Source organism: Lepidochelys kempii, chromosome 1, assembly GCF_965140285.1.
Source record: "Lepidochelys kempii isolate rLepKem1 chromosome 1, rLepKem1.hap1, whole genome shotgun sequence".
Classification (NCBI taxonomy): Eukaryota; Metazoa; Chordata; order Testudines; family Cheloniidae; genus Lepidochelys; species Lepidochelys kempii.
Window position 1 is genome coordinate 76,626,800 of NC_136380.1, and position 23,045 is coordinate 76,649,844.

General features: G+C 37.1%; 1 protein-coding gene across 1 annotated transcript in view; it reads right to left on the bottom strand.

The window, feature by feature from the left end:
* Positions 1–23,045, bottom strand: part of KLHL1 (kelch like family member 1) — a 431,335-nt gene that overhangs the window by 233,888 nt on the left and 174,402 nt on the right. Inside the window, exon 4 of the mRNA XM_073346360.1 lies at positions 9,724–9,920. Within this exon, the coding sequence (XP_073202461.1) occupies positions 9,724–9,920 (197 nt within the window). The remainder of the gene's footprint in view (positions 1–9,723; positions 9,921–23,045) is intronic.

The window sequence follows — 23,045 nt, forward strand, 5'->3', positions numbered from 1 at the left end:
TGTTTTGGTTATGATTTACTATGGAGTTAGATCAAAAGACATATGTTGGAGGAAAAAAGCAGGAAAGATAAAACAATAATCTACATATGCAGCATCCCAGCAGGCACAAACACAATAGCCAGGTTTATGGCCATGAAGAGACTTGTTAGACCCAATCCTAGGTCACATAGCTGTTTTGCCAAAGCTGAGAAACTGGAGATCAAAATACACTGACCTGTTAAAAGATCCAACCTACAGAAAAGGAGGTGGAAAAAGGGTTGTCAGTTGCTGCAGGATAACTCTAGGACAACAGGCTGATGGAGAGTCAGGAGTCCGCAGGAAGGATGCTGTAATTTGGTCCCTAAGAGACTGGGGGCTATAAAGACTAAGTCATGTATACCTATGGACTGGAGGGGAATGCCCAGGGTAGGTAAGACAGTAAAAGTATAGCTATAGGCCTTTGTTAGTTTAAATTGATTTTCTCAGAGTGCTGTGTGGCTTTTGGCAAAATTAAGCATTCTCTGTTCTTTTTCCCTTCCTATGGAAAGAAGCTGCTTCTGTGTCACTGCTTACTGTTAATACCCACAGGCTGTGGAACGGAAACTCATCTAGGTGCCTAGCCTATTGGGTTTTCTAGTTATCACAGTTGGTGACCGAGAGGTGTAACCTGGAAACTCAGTTGGGGAGCTGCAGGTTCTCAACACCAAGGCAAGTGGAGGCACGAGCCAGCCATTTGAATGGGATGCACTTGTAAGACTGGAAAAGACTCTAAAATGGGGTGCTTACCCAGCAACCAACATATTTTGGGCAGCAGAATATTCTTTCTAAGTAAAAAAAAATGAAGACTTCTGTTTTCCATATTGTACACTATGTGCTAAAGACAATGATAAATAAAAAGTTATCTTTTAAAACACTACTTTATACAAAAAGAAGAATTCTCTTTATTTTGTAGAGAGTTTTGAAAACACAATATATTACACATTTAGACAAACTCTGGTTCAGTTATGTGAGTTACATTCTAGGAAACATTATCTGTCACAATTTGAGAGGATTAATTTGTTTTCAAAATTGCTAGCATTGTAGGATTTATTATGTTGTTAGTTTCTAGTTGGCTGAAGGAGAGTTTAAATAGGGCATTCAAGAAACAACAATACAATACATAATAAAATGAATGGGATGAGTTCTGTTGCTGCTAAGAGTGCCTCAAGTATTCTATGATGGACTATCTATACAAAGAAAAAATACTCTTACAGTTCATCCATTTTGTGCAAGATTTCATAAAGTTTCAACAGGCACCTTGCAGTTCTATTCCTGCTATCTACAGTACCCATTGTACAATAATTTATTTTGTAAACACATTACTGACACACAGTAAGAACACCTGGAGAGTCACTGCATGCTTTAAAATACAAATGTGTTACTGCTAACACACTACTAATAGAAGTCACATCAAACTTTAAATGTAAGGACTTGTCATCCCATCTGCTGCATGAAGAACAGTGTAAGGAGACACAGCCTAGAAAAAAGAAAAAAAAGAGCAACACAAAACATACAAAAAAGGCAGCACTTTCACAATACATTGCCCCTGCATGCTGTTCTGTATGGATCCCAAAGTACTAGAGATGTTCAAATGAGATTCATCCATAAATGGAGTGTGGTATTCCAAGAAGCCATAGTCTGACTGAAAAGTACAGCATCTTATAACCCTTCTCAGAATTTAGCTGTCAAACACACACAAGTGAAGCCTAAACTAAAGCTGTCCGGGGTATCTCTAAAGTAAGCTACATGGTTTGCGCTCAAAGATTTGAGGGCTAAAATGGTAAGAACAGAGATGAGTGCAGCCAGTCTCATGAGGAAAGAGGAAAGTCCAGCCAAAGGGAGTGTAGAACAGATAAATCATCCTTCCAATGATGACTGGACTTCGAGTCCATAGGTATGAAAAAATAAAGGCAAGGTATGGTGTATGTGTGACACAGAGGCCCATTGATGGTTCACTATGCTATGTGAGCAACTCTTGTCAGGCTTGACATACTCAATACACTTAACACACTGTTCTCATGATATATACCCAAAAGGTGGCATGTAATTTATCACTGGAAAACTAATAACTCACTGATCATTTATATTCTTGTGTGCCGTATATATGGGATGTGCACAAAGAGTTACAGATATGTGCTAGAATGACTGGCTTAAAATGTGTTTGGCAAAAAATAAATAAGCCAAATCTGCCCTACAAAAAAGAATGCGTATGTACTTGTCTGATCAATCTGGTTGTCAAGCAGACACAATGAAGGTACATTTACATAAAAAGTAATACAACCATCAACCTAGCAAGTGACGGAGTTTATTATATATACTATTAATATATTATAAAAGGGTAATAACTTTTATAAAAGCCCGTGACACTCTAGTGATAAATATCATTGTAAAATATAAACATTGACATCATATAAGGAATTATGATACTCACTGCTACCATGCTTTAAAGTCTGTGACCAAACACAGGGAGAAACAGGCTTGCCCCCAGACAGGAAGGAAAGAAGCTCTCTATCTGCCTCAAATATAAAGTGAGAATTATGGAATCAAAACAGTGGAAGCCCCATTTACATATGAATCAGCAGATGGGAAATCCATAGGAAGGGAAAAAGATAAAGAGGTCATCCTGCCCCTTGATACTGGGTCAATTAATTCTAAGAGATATAAGGGGAAAGAGAGCTCCATTTTGGCATCTTTTGCCTAGGAAAAGGAAACCAGCACCTAGTACTTCTATGAACGGTCCTGACTGAGAGAAAGTCAGGCTGGAAAGAAGAAAGATTGCTAAGAAATCTACCTCAAACCAAGACTGTAGATTGCTGAGTTAAGTCTCAGCCATTGGAAAGTGTATTTTACTTTTATTCACTTCTAAACATTTTTGCCTTTATCCCTTGTACTTGAATTCACTTAACTATTCTCTCTTGCCAATAAACTTGTTTTACTTTTAATCTAAACTAATACAGTGCTGTGTTTGAATTGAAGCAATTGTTAATTATAAAAGTAATAAGCTGTTCTTTTGTCTCTTTAAAAAAGTAACAACCCCTTTTGATCCCTGAGTGTTTCAGGAGAGGGCTGGACACATCCGGGCAGATGGTTTGGGGGAAATTTGGGACTGGAAGTGTGTTGGGTTCTCCTGCTGGTAGTAACCAAGGCTAACGGAGGCCAGGGTGCAGCTGTTGTGTTGTGGCAAGCTACCAGGGACAGACTGCTGAACCAGGGTGCACAGCACACAGACATTCAAGCACTGCATGCTTGTCTGCTGGCTGTTGGTGTCCAGGCTGTGAGCCACAGCAGCAGAGCATTTAAGGCACCTAAGGTTAAAGAGTAGGTGGTGACTCAACCCCTTACTGGTCTGGGTTGAACCTCAAAACATCACAGTAGGATCATGGTGTTTAGGATTAGGCATACAGTATGCAATGAGATGCAAACATTCCATTGAGATATCCACATTCAGAAATTCTCAAAAACTATGTTGAATATGCAATAGAACACACACACAAGTTACTATAATGATGACACAAGGACCCCTGCTTTTGCTCTCCACATGATCCACCACCTTATATATGCACAAGTACTCTCCCATTACACAATATGCCAGCAGTAATGTGGTTGAGGGTAAATACAGGAAAACAGTTCACCCACTTTTCATTTATGGAATATGGAGTTTAGTTTAGGTGAGGTTACACTTTTTTAAAAACCACCACACCACCGCATGCCAGTGGTTGCAGAAGCAAAATACAATCAGATGGTCTTTCTGAAAAGAGAGAGTCCAGCAAGAAGACTATTGCAATAGTCTAAGCAAGAAATAATTAAGGAAATAATCAAAATGCTAATTAGAGAAGGAACTGTTTACTGTTATTCTAGATTGAGATTTTTAAAATGTTGAATATTTAAGTCTACTAGAGTGAATGATCAAATTGATATGGACTGTAAAAAGCCATGCTGCAGGCAAAAAGAACTCCCAACCAGGACTGTAATATAACCAGGAGTCTTGTGTGAAGGACATTCTGTGTGTGTGTGTGTGTGTGTAAAGCAAAAGAAAAAGGATTGTTAACCTCTTCCTTTCTGATATTTATGTCAGCTGGAATGGTTGGAAACAGATGTAAATGGAGACAAGGAAAGAGCTCCTGTTGTGAAAAAATCTAAAGATAGATTTCCTAGTATTCCAGGCATACTATTTAACATATGCTACTTTCTGTAGTTAATGCAACAATTTCAAAATCATGTTTCAAAGTATCAATCTGATTAAAAACAGAAAATGAGTTAATTTGTTGAAGTCAGGACAGAATTCTGACCAAAGTCATTTACACTGCAACAGTGCATTTCACATTCAGAAGAGCAGGAAGCAACCTTAGCTCATCCCTTGACCAAAATGCTTGATCATACCACACTATCTTGAAATAAGCTAGTAAATTTTATGCATTCCCCAGGAAAAAAAATCACAAATGAACACACACAAACAAACACAAAAACCAAAACCACCCACCAACCAAACCAAAAATGCCGAACAAAGCTGCCTAACCATCTTGTGACCTCCCACTCCTAGGCATCTTTTAGGGACCTACATTTGAAAATCTGCTCCTAAAGTGCTTAATAACTCACGTTTTGAAAATTTTTTGGCTTTTCATCCAGATTTGGGACAATATTTTTTTCCACAAAATCTCAGCAATCTTCACTCAAATGAAATGACACAATATTTCATTTTGTGAACACAAGCACATTCTTGCATCTGGCATGTTTCAGTGTTTCTGAAATGAAATATGCTCCCCAAGCTCCCAAGGATCCACCAGGTGGGTTTCTGAGAGGCTGGGTTGATGTTTGAAGAAGTTGGGTGAAAACCAGGCAATTTTCTAACCTGCTTGATTTCCATTGAAAGTTTTGACAAAATGTCATGCTCACAACAGAATGTTTCAATTTCAATAAATCAGCATTTTCTGGGATCAAAATGATGCAGCAGAAAATTTCTGACCAGCTCTTCTATTAACCATTATTAACACGAAACCTCACAGCATTTTTAAATTAAATCTTTGATACAAAATAGGAAGATGACAGGCGTGGCATTGAGGGGCAGGATGGGAAACAAATATAGTGATGAGATTCTATATTGTTCCTGATTTAATAGGAAAATGTATCAACATAATATCCTGAATGATCATTTGTAGTTGTGAAAATCAAGGTCCCAATTGAGCGTTTAAGCACATACTTAATTTAAGCACATGCTTAATCACTAGAGTAGTCCCCATTTATACTTTTCTATGCATGAAGAGAAGCCATATGTTTACAGACTGATCAACAAGGAATAACTAAATTAAAGTCTCTGTGAGGAGGGGTGTGTGTGTAAGAACAAAATGTTGGTTGTTCCTGCAACATAGTCAGAATTCTTAGGAAATTAGAAGTTCAGTGTATAGAAAATAACTTCACTGTGACAACTAGTCTGCTTAAAATTAAGCATGTGTGTAGGTGCTTTGCTGTATTAAGACCAAAGAGCCCAACTGTATGAAGTACTGTAAACCTCTTGAAAAGTGCTGAATGACTTCAACTCCTATTTCATATAATTGGAGTTGAAAGTGTTCTGCATCTCGCATGTGATTAATACAGCTATGAAACTGTCTTTGGTTTCTGTGCACTTAACCTTTAAAAATCTAAGAATTCTGACCATTGCAGGGACAGCAGCTATTTTGTTCACACACATTATGCTCCTCAATGAAAATTTAGTTCTGTTCTTATTGAGTTTCTCAAACTAAAATAACAAGTTTCAGAGTAGCAGCCGTGTTAGTCTGTATTCGCAAAAAGAAAAGGAGTACTTGTGGCACCTTAGAGACTAACCAATTTATTTGAGCATAAGCTTTTGTGAGCTACAGCTCACTTCATCGGGAATGCATCCGATGAAGTGAGCTGTAGCTCACGAAAGCTTATGCTCAAATAAATTGGTTAGTCTCTAAGGTGCCTCAAACTAAAATAAATCTTATTCATACTGAAAATATATATTTGACTCATTGTCCAAGGGCAAGAGTGGAGATAACAAGGCCCTAGACAGAGCGCTCTCTCTCCAATAAGATGAACAATATTTTTGAATTTTGCTGTATTTGAAACCTATATGCTGCTTTTGTGTTTGAATTGCTTGATTTTTACTAACTTTTATCCTTCTTTCCCCTTATTTATTTTCCCCCATAGATATTTTTGGTAACCTTTCCTCTCTGCCCCTTCCTCCCCTCCCCCCACCCCGCTTTGTCTCCCATTTGGCTTTTGCATTCCAAGCACATAATAGTCAAATTTCTCACTGAAGACCCAGTAGAATAGAAAATACTAATGGCCTGATGTATCCATGTATGGAGAGGAGCCTATGCCTGTGAAAGTGGGAGTTCTGCCTCTTTGGCATACTACCTATTTTCCTGTAGCTGTACAGCAGTCCCTCCAGAAGGGCTGAATGGTAGCTGAAAGAGAAGGGGAAGGGGAAGAAGGGAGAGTATGAGGGAGACAGCTGTGTTTCTCCAGATTCTCCTTTTCCAAACAATTGAGCAATAGGATCAAATGTTAAAAACAGCACTATATTTTACCAATTTGCACTGCTTTTCATTCTCTGCTTTGGAACAATGCCAACTCCTAAGGGGTATCCCATAACCGTACAGTACACGTAAGCTCTTGGAAGCATGTCTTCAACAGAAGGCATGCTGCCATGGTAGGGGAAAAGTTGGTGGGATTTAGTGTCAAGGTGACTACAAGGCCATCTATGCCAATGCACCCCAGCTCCTGTGGCTCCTCCAGAATTCATGGTTGAAGAAGGGTTGAAATTCCATCTTCCTCCATGACAGTGACTGCCATCTTTGTGACAAGAATGGGAAAAATGAAATTACTGTCAACTCACAGAGTTCCTTTCCCCTATTGAGCTGTTCTCCAATAGGGGAGAATGGAGCTTATAAAAACAAACTGACAAGCTAGAGTTTATTGACATTCCCCCCCCCCATTTATAATAAAAATATATATTATAATGAAAATTGAACATTCAGTGACTGAGAACTAAATTAGTAATGAATTTATGAATCTTTAGGTGCAGCATCCCATAATTTTTAAAACAAAGTAAAATATATCATGTCACTATAGGGAAAACACCAGAGCAGAAATGATCAACAAGGGGGTTATCACTTGGAGAATATAATGTTTAACAGATATAAGATACTGAGAATGAGAATTTCTTGGTACTAGCTCAGTATAAGAATGCTTTTAACTTTTGAAGACAATTTTTGGCATCATTTCATTTGCTGTCATTATTCTTTGGCTGGTTGATATTTATGACCCATTAATAAAATATATTGTCTTTTGGATTACCAGTTCTACATTCTCTAAGTGTCCATGTAGTCAGTTCTGATTCCCTACTCATTCACTTGGTATAATATAATAATTTTAGTGATAAATATCCAGTCACAAGTACAATGTTTCTGAAGTTTGAAAAAAAAGTTTAAAAATTAATTTTAAAAAACCCTGTTCTTTAACTTTACAAAAGCCTTTGAAGGTCTGCAGTGTTTTCCAAATTTGTCCCTGATTTTTTCCCCGCTGTTTCCATTATGCTTGATATTCTGACAGTTCTGTAGCTCATATGAGAAATTATTTAGGTCTTGTAATTAAGAAAATTAGCTAGAGAAAATCAATTCACCTGTTTCATTATTGTTTCATGCCTGAAATTACCTTTTGGTTTCATGAAAAGTAAACACACTTGAATCTTGAAAGTATGCATTCATTCATCCTTTCTATAGCCTTGAAGTCAGAAACATTCATAACAAATCATTATTAATTTGTTCGGCCCTCTAAAAACGTTAAACTTTTACAAAATAAAAATGTAATGTAAAACACTACAGCTAAAGGATTACAAATTACTTATTATGCAAAAAACTGATTTTACAAAGATGCATAAATATGACTCTGTATTTCATCTATCAAGTAATCAGACATGTATAGGATCAAGTTTTCCATGAGTTAGAGGATCATTTATGTACACAGAATAATACACATACCTGTTTGTGCATATTTGCATATTTATCATGATTTCAAAAGCAGCCATCATAATGTAGCTACATATGCAATTACAATTACACATGCAGCTTGGGTCTTGGTTTTGAAAACATGGCCTTCGAAATGTACTTCTAGAGTTTACACCTAGACAAAGTAACTTAAGATAAAAGCCAACTTATTAGTTACAACTGGTTTCCTTGCTGGCCTACAGTCTTCTCTACGGCAATTTTCCCATTGCATGAAATTCAATGTTTGCTTAACAGCTTGAAGATCAGGTCCCCTGTCTCCGAGGAGTGGTGCATAAGCTACTCATATCTCAGAAACAGGTTCAAAATAAACACTGAAGTAAATTACATATATCAGATATTAACAATCAATTCTGCAGTAACAAGAAACTCCAAAATCAAACCAAATCAAACAAGTGTAATGACAAAAAAAAGAAAAAGATAATGAAATTAATTTCATTTTCATATGTTCAGTACATTATTACAAAGGTCAATATCTGCACTAACTAAGTGCCAGGTTCTTGACCTGTGGAACATACATTCTAAGGCACAGAGGTTTCAATACATATTTTGAAACTTCTGTAATGGTATATTAATATTCACATGCATATAATCCCATCAGCATTAGTGGTCTGAAAACTTCTGTGTTATTATATGGTACTTAATAATCATGCAATAGAAGAAGTGTGCTTTTTAAAATGAAGAACTGGCTGGAGAAACCAAGCAGCTGCATCAAAAATGTTCCTATTATTTCACTAATAATTTCAATCTAGACCAGAAGGGACCATCATCTCTCTAGAGGTGATAGGTGATTTAGTCTCCATGTAAACCTAATCTCATGAGCCAGATGTCCTTAATTGCAGCAAACCATGCAGAATTAAATGACTACAGATAGGCTTTGGTATTTTAGTAGGCAACATTTTTTCTACATTGAGTCTGATTAATTTCTAATAATGTTAATGTGATGTCAGCCTGTGGATTGTAGTGGGTGTCATTTAAAGTACTGTATGATATAGAATCTGTAGCTCTTTTTTAAATGATAATTTTAATCATTACTGCACATGAGAGAGAAGAGAAAAGGCAAAAAAAATACACTGAAGAGATTTCATTTTGCCTTTCCTCTTCCCTCTCATGTGCATTAACGATTAAAATGATCATTTTAAAAAAAAGAATTACATATTTTATATCATACAGAACTTTAAATGACACCCCACTACAACCCACAGGCTGACATCACATTAACATTATTAGAAATTAATCGGAATCAATGTAGAAAAATGTTGCCTACAAAAATTCTTAAATACACTGAAGAATATCATTAAGCATAAAGCTTCCCTATATCCAAAGCAGGCACAATAGAAACCTTTATTAAAAATATTTTGAGGCCTTAAGTTTCATTTTCACTAAATAAACTTGAACCTCATGAAATGGTATGCTACTGTGATTTACAGCACATCCTGAACAGTGTCTTAGCAGTTAATTCATTCACATTCAGGGTGAGATTCTGATGACCTTATTCCATTTCAGTACCACACACCACAAGCATCCCCGCTGGCTTTAATAGGATCACTTGTGGAGCATGGGACTATTCAATAAGAGTAATGGCAACAGAATTGTATCTCAAATGCTAGTGAGATACTTTGAAAATAATATATATTATTCACATTAGTATAATTGAAATACACTGGAATTGCCTTACCATGGTGTAGCTGTGAGCCACCTTCATAAGATCTGTGCACCCCTGTGCATCAGCAAATGCTCGTATTCCCAAACAGTTGGATGGATGTAAAAGCTTCATTAGAAAATGGCAGCAAACCTCTACTACTTGTGGGAGTTGAAGGAGGCATGCAGCTGCCAGAAGGTTTTCAATGGTGTCCTCCTTCAATTCCAAGCAACCTGAAAAAGAGATTAAGATATATAGTATTTCCTGTATGTGTGTCTACATAAGAAAACAATTGCCAAATGGGATTTTAGCAAACAAGCCAGTAATAAATAAACGCTAAACTGCTGTATGATGGTCAGATGACAACCTTAACACCAACATTTATTATTGTGTAAGCCAGCCTTTGTGGCATATGGGAATCAGAGTTAACTCTTCATTGTGCATCAACAGCTGATTTGTAGGTAGTACAGATCCTGATGGTTGCAGAAATTTGTGAAGCAAGATCACACAATGGGATTTTTTTTAAATTGGTCCTAGTCTTAAAATATATCTATCAGGCAAATCAAATGCTTGCAGTTTGGCTTAGAGTCTTTCAGGCTCTTATAAAACCTCAAGTTGGCCAAATGTAATTTTCAGGCTTAAAAAAAACCACACATACAAAAAATGTGTTTTGAGTGGGCCATGCCAGTGAGACCTATACTTCAGGTAGTTTTTAGGTCAGGCTGCATGGAGGACAGAAGAGGGGATGGTATGGAGGACTTATGGAAGGTAATATTTTAACTGTTTCCATGCTCAGTTCTCAAAATCTGAAACCAATGCCATGGAACTATTAAGTCTTCAAGAAAACCTTCTAAGTTATATGCAGTCTTAACCTTTAAAGCATCTTGCATTATTAAAATCTGATTTTCAAAATAAAATAATAAACTAATAATAATTAATAATAATAATAACAATAATATTTTTCTAAACATATGTAAGCAGGGTCTGCATGAGCTTTCCTCTGACAGCTACCTGGGGAGGGGGAAAGACTTCAGGAGCAGACTGTATTTACATAAACATTCCTAATCTGCCTTGGTACCCAGCAGACAGAGCTGTGTTGCCCAAAGTGATCAACTTTGGCTAGTCCTGGGTTACAAATCACTTTATTACTGAATGCAGGTGTTGTGAAATATTATCAATGTTGTTATCTTTATTGTATGAGCAAAGGGGAGCAGAACTTTGCTTAGCCTGGCCTGACTGAGGGATCACCCTCAACTGAAAGGAACTAGCTAAGCCAGTGGACCGAATGCTAGACCCAGTGAAAATAAGAGGGGGCAGAGACAGGTGTCCATGGCAGGAGGTGGGCTCTATCTCAGAGCCCCAGGCATGGTTTAATCTGCTCCTCCCCACTGTTTAAAAGACAGAGCTAAGTAATGTTCCATTAGGAGTCTTTTGTTTTGTTAAATGCTCACTAACGCTGAAATCACTTGTTGCCAGGAGAGCGTTTCTGCCCAGCCTGCTTAAGTTCCGCCACTAGTAGCTGACAATCACTGAGAACTGCATATCATTAAGAGTTGGGGGGAAACCTCAAATGACTGACCTACAGAGGTCGTAGTATAGAAGCAGATGGCAGAAGGTGACTGTGTGCAGAGCAGCGGATGGCAGGGCAGCCAGCCAGAGCCAGTGCTCAGAGGTGGAGCAATCAAGGTGCCTTCTCCCTGTCCCGGGTGGGAGGTGAACTTACACACATGCACCTTTGAACCCTGGGTCCTCATTGACCCAGGACAACCACTGTGTGGTGAGAAAGCAGAGAGGGGCACAATAAAGGAAATTTTGGTTGTAGGACTCAAGAAAATGAAGCAGAAGACACTGCAACACGCACTCTGGGATGAGTGTCCTGCTCACGGTTTTATGTTTATGAATCCTGCTTACAGCATTTTCTCTATTCAGTGTTGGGTAACTTCCTACACTCAGACACTCTGCTTGTGCGAGGGGAAGTATTGCCTCATAGAGGCGCCCAGGTCAGTGTGTAATTTTCCCAGGTTACTGGGTGGGGGCTTGAGCTGGTTCTGTGTGTTGTATTGTTGAAAAGGAACCCCTAGATATTGAACCCACCCCTGGTTACTGCTGATTCCACCTGGCAGAAGGTTTACACATATAAGTAAAAAAAGATGATAGAGTTCAGAGTAATATTAGTGACAAGGATTTGAAATATGGATGGCACAGCCTCCCATGGCAGTATGGATGGCAGTGCTCATGGTGGTGACTTAAACGCCACAATGTATGAAATTGCCAAAGACAAGGGAAGCTGGTCTCCATGGGTGTGTGTCTCAAGGATTCCAGTGTTTCATCACTTAGATACAGCGACATAGCCCATAAAAACATTATTGATTCAATTAGATAAGAGAAGTAAAGTAAGATTGGGCCTGACAAAGGACTGAAAGAAGTGGAAAAGATTTTTGATATATTGGATTAAACATCTCTATATCATCTAGGCTCTGATCACCTCATGCCGAAATCAATGTCAAAGCTCCCACTGGCTTCAGTGGTACAGGACTGAGACCCTAGATTATTATCTGACTGTAAAGACCTCGATTCGCTGGCTTCAATGGGACTATTCATAATACATGAGTATTTGCAGGAATGGGGTCCAAACCTCCAAATCTGTGAATGTTTGTTCACAACTATAATTAAGAAGACTTGACATGTGAGGACTTCAGGGTAAACTTCACTTAAGTTATAATATACAAGCATGTTTCTTTTAGATCATAAAGTTTTTGAGATAAAAAAGATCAGATATTAAAACTGATACGACACTTGACATTAACCCAAAGGCCACAAATTCAATAATTATGTTCCATTTTTAGTTGTCGTTTCACAGTTCATGCTTCATCTTCTAGATTTAGTTGTACATCTCAAACACCAATAAGTAGAAAACATGTAATGTTGCAACATCCTAATGAGAGTACCACTACAAAACATTATCTACATTATAAAGATGACAAATTAGAGGTCATTGGGGAAGAAATAAATAGGAAACTATGGAAATGAATATATGCAAAAGTACAGTACTTAAGGTAATTTCTGAAAAAGCATGCTAAGAAAATAACATTTGATTTTACTTTTATTGTACTGATCAAAACAGTTAAAATATAAGGGAAAGATTAAAATGCATATTGATCTTGCTGTTCGAAGTAATATAGTTTCACTATTAGACAACTTCCATGTTTTTTCACATCCAAATTTTGTGTTCACTGTCATACTAAGGGAAAAAAATCTACAAGTCTTAATTCTATCATCTACTATTGAACAATTCTGGAAAAAAAAACTTCTTGGCATCTTAAAATAAAACAGCACTAGGATGATATTTAAAGGAAAACCCACCACTTTATCTTTTGATATAAAAAAAACAAAATGCATTAGCCATAGCATGGAATGTAAATTTCTGACCTTCTCTCCTTCCTCTCTTTTAATACAATAAGGGCTTGATATAACAGGGAAGTAAACAATTGTTCCTCACTAGGATAAGTTAAAATGTACCCATAAAAAGCTCTAAAAATATGCAAAGGTATTAAACAAATTCCAAAATAGGACTAATGTCTAAAGACTGAAACCTTTGATCATTACCCCAAATTCAAACAATTCTTCCTTCATGTGTAAACTAGTTAAGGCTTGGAAACATGAGTTCTAGCAGACCGAAGTGGGGAGGTGCATTCCAGGGTGCAGGATCCTCCATCTAGAATGAGCTGACACCAGACCTCTCACAATTAAATTAGAAAACTATCTGCTTGAACACCTCAGCATGTTTCCAACTGTCATGACATCACACAACAAGAAAGCAGTCATTGAAATTCAAGGCACTATACCAAAAAAACCCTGAACAAACCATCAACAATTTCTTTGATCAACATAGCCATCTTCTATTAAAACTACACATCAATAGGCTTTTATACTCAAATGTATTCAACAAAGGATTTATATGAACATATTTCAGCTAAAGATGGATCATGAATAATTTGTTGCAACTGTTGCTTCAAGTAGGTGCTATTCATAATAGCATTTTGTGAATGATCACCTAAGGAATATTGCATTGTTTGTGCTCCTTAACTGGATGACTTCTATACATAAAAACAGTTATCAAGAGACCAGCATAAACACGTACAGTGTGAATGCTCATACAAATATACATTCACATAAGTACTGGCATATGGACACATATACATGTAAAGTTTCCTTTACACAAGTATTCTAGAGAATGAAATTTTGCTCACATGAATATTTCCAAACACCAAATAATGCAAACACCAAAGCAGCTGAACAAGAAGTCCCATAATTTGAGAGCTTCACCCCTGCTCATGACCCCCAGAAGCCATTCTCCACCAGTTCATTCCTTTCCTTCACTCACTTATGAAACATGGACAGAATAAGGAGCCAATTGCTAATCATGGGAGTTATCCTTGTTCTGTTCAACAGTGGAACACTCCCACACGGGTGCATGGCCCACACCCTCCTCATTTTCTTTAGGTGGAACACAAGATAGAGAATGACTTCTATCTCCCCCGCCCCTCATCCTCCCCATTCACGCTAACAACTAAGACACTTGTGATAGCCATAAGGGACAACTTGGGCATTAGTGGGATTAAAATAGGCTTTAGTGTGCACAAATTGATCCTGTTCATAGATGATATATTACTTTACATAACTAATATGGCCATTTTGCAGCAGATCCTTAGGGTTTTTTTTTTTTTTTTTATGGCAGAGTATGAACTAGTATGTGGCTTCAAGGTGAACCTATCAAGGAAACAGACAAATGGCTTTAGATACCTGGGAATAGGGGTATGCTGAAGTTTGATAGCTCTTCTTAAAAACTAAATGCAGAGATTTAATCTCTGTGCTTAGAAATCCTAGGATAAGGGCAAAAAAGTTATATGTGGCTAAATTTAAACAGGGGGTTGCTGCTTCCAAATTGCAGATGTGATTGGAGGGCTCTGATCCTTTTAAAAGTGGACTTCAATTTGCCTTTTGTGAACAAATCTGATCATGGGAAGTGGTGTAACTCTCCCTGGCTTTATTTTTGTAAAGTGTTACATTCAACAGGTGTTAGGCACTGCTTATGAACTTTTCAACATCTCACTAGGTCCTGAAGTACTTTTGTAAAACTAACTCTAAATGACAAAATCACTTTTTAAAATGGCAATTAGGATCCTAGTTGCTTTTTAAAATTTTGATCTAAGTGTACTCTGATGTCAAATGCTTCAAGATGGTCAAAGAGGAAAAGCAGTAAAGAAGCTCAGGAAATACAAACTTTTAACACAAAAGAATGATCTGCAGTCTTTGACAATTTGATACTGAAAATGAGAAGATCCGAGCACGCAATCAAAATTTCTTAATGGTTACTCCTTTGTTTTATTTCCCCGCCAGCTTTACAAAATGCAATATGGCACCTGACCAACAGCTCCAGTCTGGTCAAAACAAATTAACTGAGGCTCAGAATCTCATTTTGTATTACATTAATTAAAATAAAAAAAATGTATGGGAAACAATCAATAGCAAATTTAATGGATTCTAATTACTACTCTAAATTATAGTTCTATTTGTGTTAAATTGTATGTGTATTGATTATGCAGAAATAAAAATGTCAGTCTGTAGGATGCATCCTTATAATGAATATTGATATAATTTGTATTACCTTGTTATACAAGGATTGATGACTATGGAATAAATATTCCCTAGTCCCTTCTTTCCTTTGTTAGCCCTGTTCTCTGAACAACTGTCATTGGTTTTAATATACATTCTGCTCAAATTCTTACCCTTTAGGCCATGATCTTGTAACTGCCTCTGAGGGAATAGGGGAGGGGAACTCTTGTGGAGCCCCAATGACCTCCATAGGGTCTACCCGTGTGGAGTTAATTGCAAGATCAGAAATAGAATAAATCCCCTTACCTTTGGGTGTGCAAGGATTGTAGCTCTTGACCCTTAATGTTTTAAAACTTCAGTTTCACTATAACATAACCAATTATATTATATTTTTTTCAACATATTCTGTTCTGGTGAGCTGCTGATGTAATTGAGAGGTCTTCTAGTAAGTCTTTGATTTTCAAATTAAACAGAAAATGTTGTCCAGCCATAATAACTCCCTTCCCCAATGTTATACACTATATGTCATTTCCTGTAGTAATTTCGACAAACTCCTGCTTTGAATTTACGCTTTGTCATACTAGGAAACTACTTTTTCAAACTGTACTCAATTGGTCCTTTCCTTCAGCTCGCATTCAAGACTGTTAAACAAACAGAAAATCTGCACAATGGGGCACATTCTGTGGAGTGTGTTAGATCCCTGACAGCAGTTGGCTAGTATTATAGCATCAGCATCCTGGGATGGTTTTATTACCAAGAAATTGTAACTGTTTCTTTTGAATGCTGTCTTTGTTACCATAATCAATGCCTTTGTCAAAATTATGACCATGAGGAAATGTGCTTTAAGTAAGTCTATACTTTACATCAATCCAGAAACTTTAGTCAGTGCAGAATGGCAACACATGATTCATGATCTGCACTGACTGTCCGTTTGTTTCTGGATTGATTTTCATTGAATGACAGAACTGGAAGGGACCTCGAGAGGTCATCTAGCCCAGTCCCCTGCACTCAAGGCAGGACTAAATATTATCTAGATCATCCCTGACTGGTGTTTGTTCAACCTGCTCTTAAAAATCCCCAATGATGGAGATTCTACCACCTCCCTAGGCAATTTATTCCAGTGCTTAACCACTCTGAGAGTTAGGACGTTTTTCCTAATGTCCAACCTACCTGCCCTTGCTGCAGTGTAAGCCCATTGCTTCTTGTCCTATCCTTAGAGGTTAAGAAGAACAATTTTTCTCCCTCCTTCTTGTAACAACCTTTTATGTACTTGAAAACTGTTATCATGCCCCCTGTTAGTCTTCTCTTCTCCACACTAAACAAACCCAGTTTTTTCAATCTTCCCTCACAGGTCATGTTTTCTAGACATTTAATTATGTTTGTTGCTCTTCTCTGGACTTTCTCCAATTTGTCCACATCTTTCCTGAAATATGGCACCCAGAACTGGACACAGTACTCCACTTGAGGCCTAATGACTGCGGAGTAGAGCAGAAGAATTACTTCTCGTGTCTTGCTTACAATACTCCTGCTAATACATCCCAGAATGATGTTTGCTTTTTTTTGCAACAGTGTTACACTGTGGACTCATATTTAGCTTGTGATCCACTATGACACCCAGCTCCCTTTCTGCAGTACTCCTTCCTAGGCAGTCATTTCCCATTTTGTATGTGTGCAACTGATTGTTCTTTCCTAAGTGGAGTACTTTGCATTTGTCCTTATTGAATTTCATGCTATTTACTTCAGACCATTTTTCCAGATTGTCAAGATCATTTTGAATTTAAATCCATCTTCCAAAGCACTTGCAACCCCTCTCAGCTTGCTATTGTCCACAAACTTTATAAGTGTACGATCTATGGCATTATCTAAACCATTGATGAAAATATTGAACAGAACCAGTCCCAGAACCGATCCCTGCAGAACCCCACTCATTATGCCCTTCCAGCATGATTGTGAACCACTGATAACTGCTCTCTGGGAATGATTTTCCTACCAGTTATGCATCCTCCTTATAGTAGCTCCATCTAGGTTGTATTTCCCTAGTTCTTTTATGAGAAGGTCATGGGAGACAGTATCAAAAACCTTACTAAAATCAAGATATACCACATCTACCACTTCCTTCCTATCCACAAGGCTTGTTAACCTGTCAAGGAAAGCTGTCAGGTTGGTTTGACGTGATTTGTTTTAGACAAATCCATGCTGACTGTTATTTATCACCTTATTATCTTCTGGGTGTTTGCAAATTGATTGCTTAATTATTTGCTCCATTATCTTTCTGGGTACAGAAGTTAAGCTGGCTTGTCTGTAATTCCCTGGTTTGTCCTTATTTCCCTTTTTATAGATAGGCATTATATTTGCCCTTTTCCAGTCTTCTGGAATCTCTCCCATCTTCTATGACTTTTCAAAGATAATTGCTAATGGCTCAGATATCTCCTCAGTCAGTTCCTTGCATATTCTAGGATTCATTTCATCAGGCTCTGGTGATTTGAAGACATCTAACTTGTGTAAGTAAATTTTTACCTGTTCTTTCCTTAGTTTAGACTCTGATCCTACCTCATTTTCACTGGCAGTCACTATATTAGATGTCCCATTGCCACCAACCTTTTTGGTGAAAACCGAAAAAAAGAAGTCGTTAAGCAGCTCTGCCATTTCCATATTTTCTGTTATTGTCTTCCCCCCTGTCATTGAGTAATGGGTGTACGCTATCCTTGGTCTTCGTCTTACTTCTAATGTATTGTACAATGTTTTCTTGTTTCCTTTTATGTCCCTAACTAGTTTGATCTCGTGTTGTGCCTTGGCTTTTCTAATTTTGTCGCTACATACTTGTGTTATTTGTTTATATTGATCCTTTGTAATTTGACTGAGTTTCCACTTTTTGAAGGTCTCTTTTTTTAATTTTATATAATTGAAGATCTCCTAGTTAAGCTAGGGTTGTCTCTTGCCATACTTCCTATGTTTCCTACACAGTGGGATAGTTTGCTTTTGTGCCCTTAATAATGTCTCTTTGAAAAACTGCCAGCTGTCTTCAATTTTAAAGAGTTAGATTTAACCTATAGTGCTATAGATGTCTTGGGACTTTTCTACATGAGAGATTGCTTCTCCTTACATGACACCACACTGCAGCTGTGATCAGATGGATACCTCATGTATTAAAAAAGGATGACGGTGGCAGTATGTATGCAGTTCAGAGGTGCCTCAGTTCTGGACCAAATTCCCCTCCCTGGTCTTCCTGTTCTTGTGAGCTCTTGCAGATGGTGGGTTTTGTTGGATGTTAGAGTGGAAAGGAAGGGAATTCTGTGTTTTAGGATTTATAGCGGGATTCATATTTTTGTCAGTCAGAGTTAAGCTGCTGTTTATTTTTTTCTATTCTTGTAAGTGGTGTTAGAGGCATCTTGATATTTTGGATAGGCATCCTGTTTATTAATGTAAAAATCCTAATTAATTAATGAATTAAAAGAAAATTGGTATGGTTAATCTCCCACACAGATGGGTGGAACAATCAGCTGTATTTTTTGGGGAAAGAATTAAATTCATCACTCATTGTTTTAGAAGGCTATTTATTTGTTCACCATCAGTGGGGAGAAAAAAATCAGCATTCTCCATCCAGTGTATGCAGAGATTTGTATGCTTGGTGGCATTGGTAGTGTAAAAGAATGCAAGACTTGAAGAAAGTTGAAAGGAACACAGTGCCCTTTATCCAAACTATTCAAGAAACATGCGGATAAAATTTTGTGTAGGGCATTTCAATTCACCAGTTCATGGCCTTTTGTAGTCAAGTACCTTTCTTAAGACAATCTACTCTTCCTAGTTCCAGGGAAAACATTAGTATAGACATTCAAGGTCCCTTCCAGCTCTACATTTATATAATTCTATGATTACAGGATAAAACAGGTTCACATATGCTCTGTAATGAATAAGACATGGCTGCATCTTTGTCTTATTCTAGTGAATACAGAAGGCAAATTAGAAGAATAAGTTACTATATATCATTAAGCTATATAATATTTGTTTCCCATTGTCACCTAAATACATTCACATTCAATTCCTAAACTCTTTTTCTAATTTATCAGTTGAATGCTGGTTTGATATGAGTAAACCTCAAAGTTAACTAGAGCTCCCATTCCTTAGCACAGCATTTGTAACTATAAAAGATTCATTTAAATAACATTTCTACTTACTTTCCAGAGGGATTTCATTGTACAAAGAATTCGAAAGAATTAGTTATAAAATACAGAAATGCTGGAGGAAGAAGAATACATTCAAAGGACCAAATTAACTCCTGACATAAGAGGTGAAACTCCCATTGAAATCCAAAGTTGTTCTTGCTCATTTAGCCAGAGTTAAATTTGGACCATATATTTTTCTCCTTCATTATACATGTGTATATTATATTTACTATTAAAGAGTTTACAAACAGATTACAGATTTAAAAAAAATATATCAGGATCATCACTAGTTTTGGTATCCCTGAACCCCTTCATATAATGGATGGGTATTATCCTTCTCCTCTACTGACTGTTGTCAGAGATAGGATACTGAACTAGATGGAACTTGTGTTTGGCAAACCCATAGCCAGAACAGGGTTGTTTGCTCAGCTGACATGCTTCACCCTTCCAACAGAGCCTGAAATGACTCATCACTCAGGCATGCAGCAGCAGCTCAGCGGCAGGGACTGATCCTGTCAGCAGAGCCTGAAATGCCTCAGCCTTCAGACATGCTGCAGCAGCATGGGCAGGAACTGGGTCAGATGACCTCCATGCACAAGTATTTTACTGACCCTGCCAGAGTTGCAAGTTAGTCTGTGCAACACCACTACCTGGCCATGAGCCCTACTGCTACCTCACAGTGTGACAGAATCCCTAGGCTTCCAGCCTGCTCTTGGTCTTGTTCCTGTTCCTGCACCAAGCCTTGCCTGGGCCTTCTTCCGGCTCCCTTTAGCCTTGTCCATGCCCCATCCTAACCAGTTCCAGCCCTGCACCCAACTTCTTACCCCCAGAGCCTTGAACTGACTTCAATCCATCTTCAATGTTTGGCCTGCTTCCTAACTCTGACTATGATCCTGATTTGATTTGTCCACAGATTCTGACCCCAGTTCTGACACCCGGCTTGACCCTGGATACCAGGACCAGACACCTAGATCCCAGAGTGTGAAATCTTGGGTCTGATCTAGTTTGGCAAATTTTATGTGCCAACTGAATCAAATGACAATTCCTATAGGATTCAACAGGCCCTATAGCTGTTTCAACATTACTGAAAATGAAGAAAAACTTAGCTGTAAGGTCAAGAAAGGGCCAATACTCCAGAAAATGATGCTAAAGAGAGCATTCTGCACACTGCTCAACTTGAACTGTAAGAGGATTGTAAATCACCATTAGTTTTAACTGGATAACTGAATCAGAAGTGGTTTGACTGGAGTGTATTCATGGCCTTAGGAGCTTTTTAGAATGTAATTTTGTTTATCTACTAGTGTCAAGTCCTAAATCCAAGCAGAGACCCACTAAAGCCACTGTGTGCTACACCATGTAACATAAGAAGTCAATGGGTTGGATGCAGGATCTTGGCCTTAGAAAGAAAACAAAAATCCCCATAGTTCAGAGTTCTCCTGTTGCTTGAAAAATGAGGCCTTATTATTGTGCAAATAGATATTGACTCTGAGTTTCCCCCAGATATTGGCATCTGACACTTAATTCTATAATTTGGCTGACCTAATAAATTTAGCCTAGGTATAACAGGGGAAGTTTGTTTTCCTTAGATCAGCATTCTATTACATCAGAGATTAAATCTAATCCACTTACAGTTTCAATGAACCACTGAACTACAGCAAAACTGCATGAAAGGACATGAACTCATTGAATTTTTGTGATTCCTATTGGTCCAACACAACATTCACTGTAAGATTAGGTTAGTTTAAACACAAACCTTTTTGAACATTGGGATTGCATAGTATACAAATTAGATAAATGCACAATTTGGCAAGAATATTTTGCACCATCCTTGGAGGGATTCACAATGATTCTAGATAGACAAATTATTATTGCAATGTCTTATTTTTATTTAGAGATAGATGGCCAGCTATTAAAAAAAAAACAGAATGCTGCTTACAGGCAGTTGTCTGTAAAATAAAGACAATAAAGCCGTAGGTAAATGGAGTAAAGGATGTATCTAAGGAAGTACTGTTGGCCAGACTATGTTTTCATATCAATTGAAGAGACAGCAGATGTAGGATTAGAGCAAATACATACTGCTTTAGATTATAGGAAAGTGAGTGTAACTTTTTATTCCATGTAACCATTCAGCTGTTCAGTACATTCTTACTTTTGGAGATTGTCTTGCAATATTCTCAAAAGTCACCATGCCCCTATACCTTTCACACAAATACTAACAATTACTCATTTATAAAGGTAACACAAATTATTATTTAATACCACACACGTAACATGCAGATTATTTCCACATATAACACGTCCAAGAGTTCCATTTAAATAAAATCAAAACAATCAATTCTAAGTTTAACATATTTCTGGTATTTTGTTTGTGACAAGTATTATCTTATAACAAGTTAAATGTTATGATGCATTTAGGAGCCACGTTTTCCCACTAAATATGATTTTTTTTCCATAAGTAGTAGAGTAAAACACATACATTAAAAATTGCAAGCAATCTACTGATTTGAAGACTGAGTAATTAGTATTCTAGAGAAAAAAACTGTAAATTACAGCAATACTTTACTAATGCATTTGCATAATACATATAATTTGAATTAAACTTTCATTTACTTTGTAATGAAAACTACTTATTTTAGATAACAAAATAATGCGTGATGATTCAATTATAAAAATAATTTCTTACAAAAATTTAAATTATTCAATTACAAATGCTTGTTGGTGAAAAAAAACTCAATACAAATATTATAGCTTACATTTGTATATATTTTCTTCATGTTTTCTGCCCTAAGCAAGTTGTGTTTTAAGGATATGTATTACATACTAAGATTTTAATTAATTTTGCCGCAGACATTGCTTGCTCACAGCAATATAACACGCTTCACTATCATTAAAGGTTTGTTGTTTGGCAGTTTAATTTCCTACCCATCTTCCTAGCACTACTAGATGGACAGCTCCCTTTATTTAAGCCATGCCCTTATCAATTCTGTACAGAACTTGATGCTCTGCTGGTAATCTTGTAATTCCACCTTGCAAATTTTTTAGAACTCTATTTATTTATACATCAGTGAACATGTTACATTTTCACAGTATCTCATGATGCTAGTGTCTATCTACACAGGAGATTCACAGAGAAGACAATTTAATTATGACTTTTTCTTTATAACCAAGCACTACAATTATTTTAAATAAAATAATACACTTAAGAAGAAAATAATATGTTGGCAAGGACTGGTCATTATCAAAAGCAAAAAGTCAAACAAACCATCAGACTAACAAACAAACCATCAGCACACATACAAGTACAGCAACTTTCAAAATCAGGAAATTATATACTGTTTTTACTTAATATACTTAAGTACATGTATAACTTTGTTCACATGAGTAGTCTAAAAGTTATGCCAATGTTTGCTTGAAGAACTGGAGTTATTAAGGCTCAATCCTTCATTCCTTATATACTGAAAGCTGTCTACAATGTTAATTGGAGTTTTAAACATTTGAGGATATAAACATTATCCCTATTTCACAAAATGGGGGGAGAAACAAAGAACTTGATGCTGTGAGATACTATGTGCCTCCTGT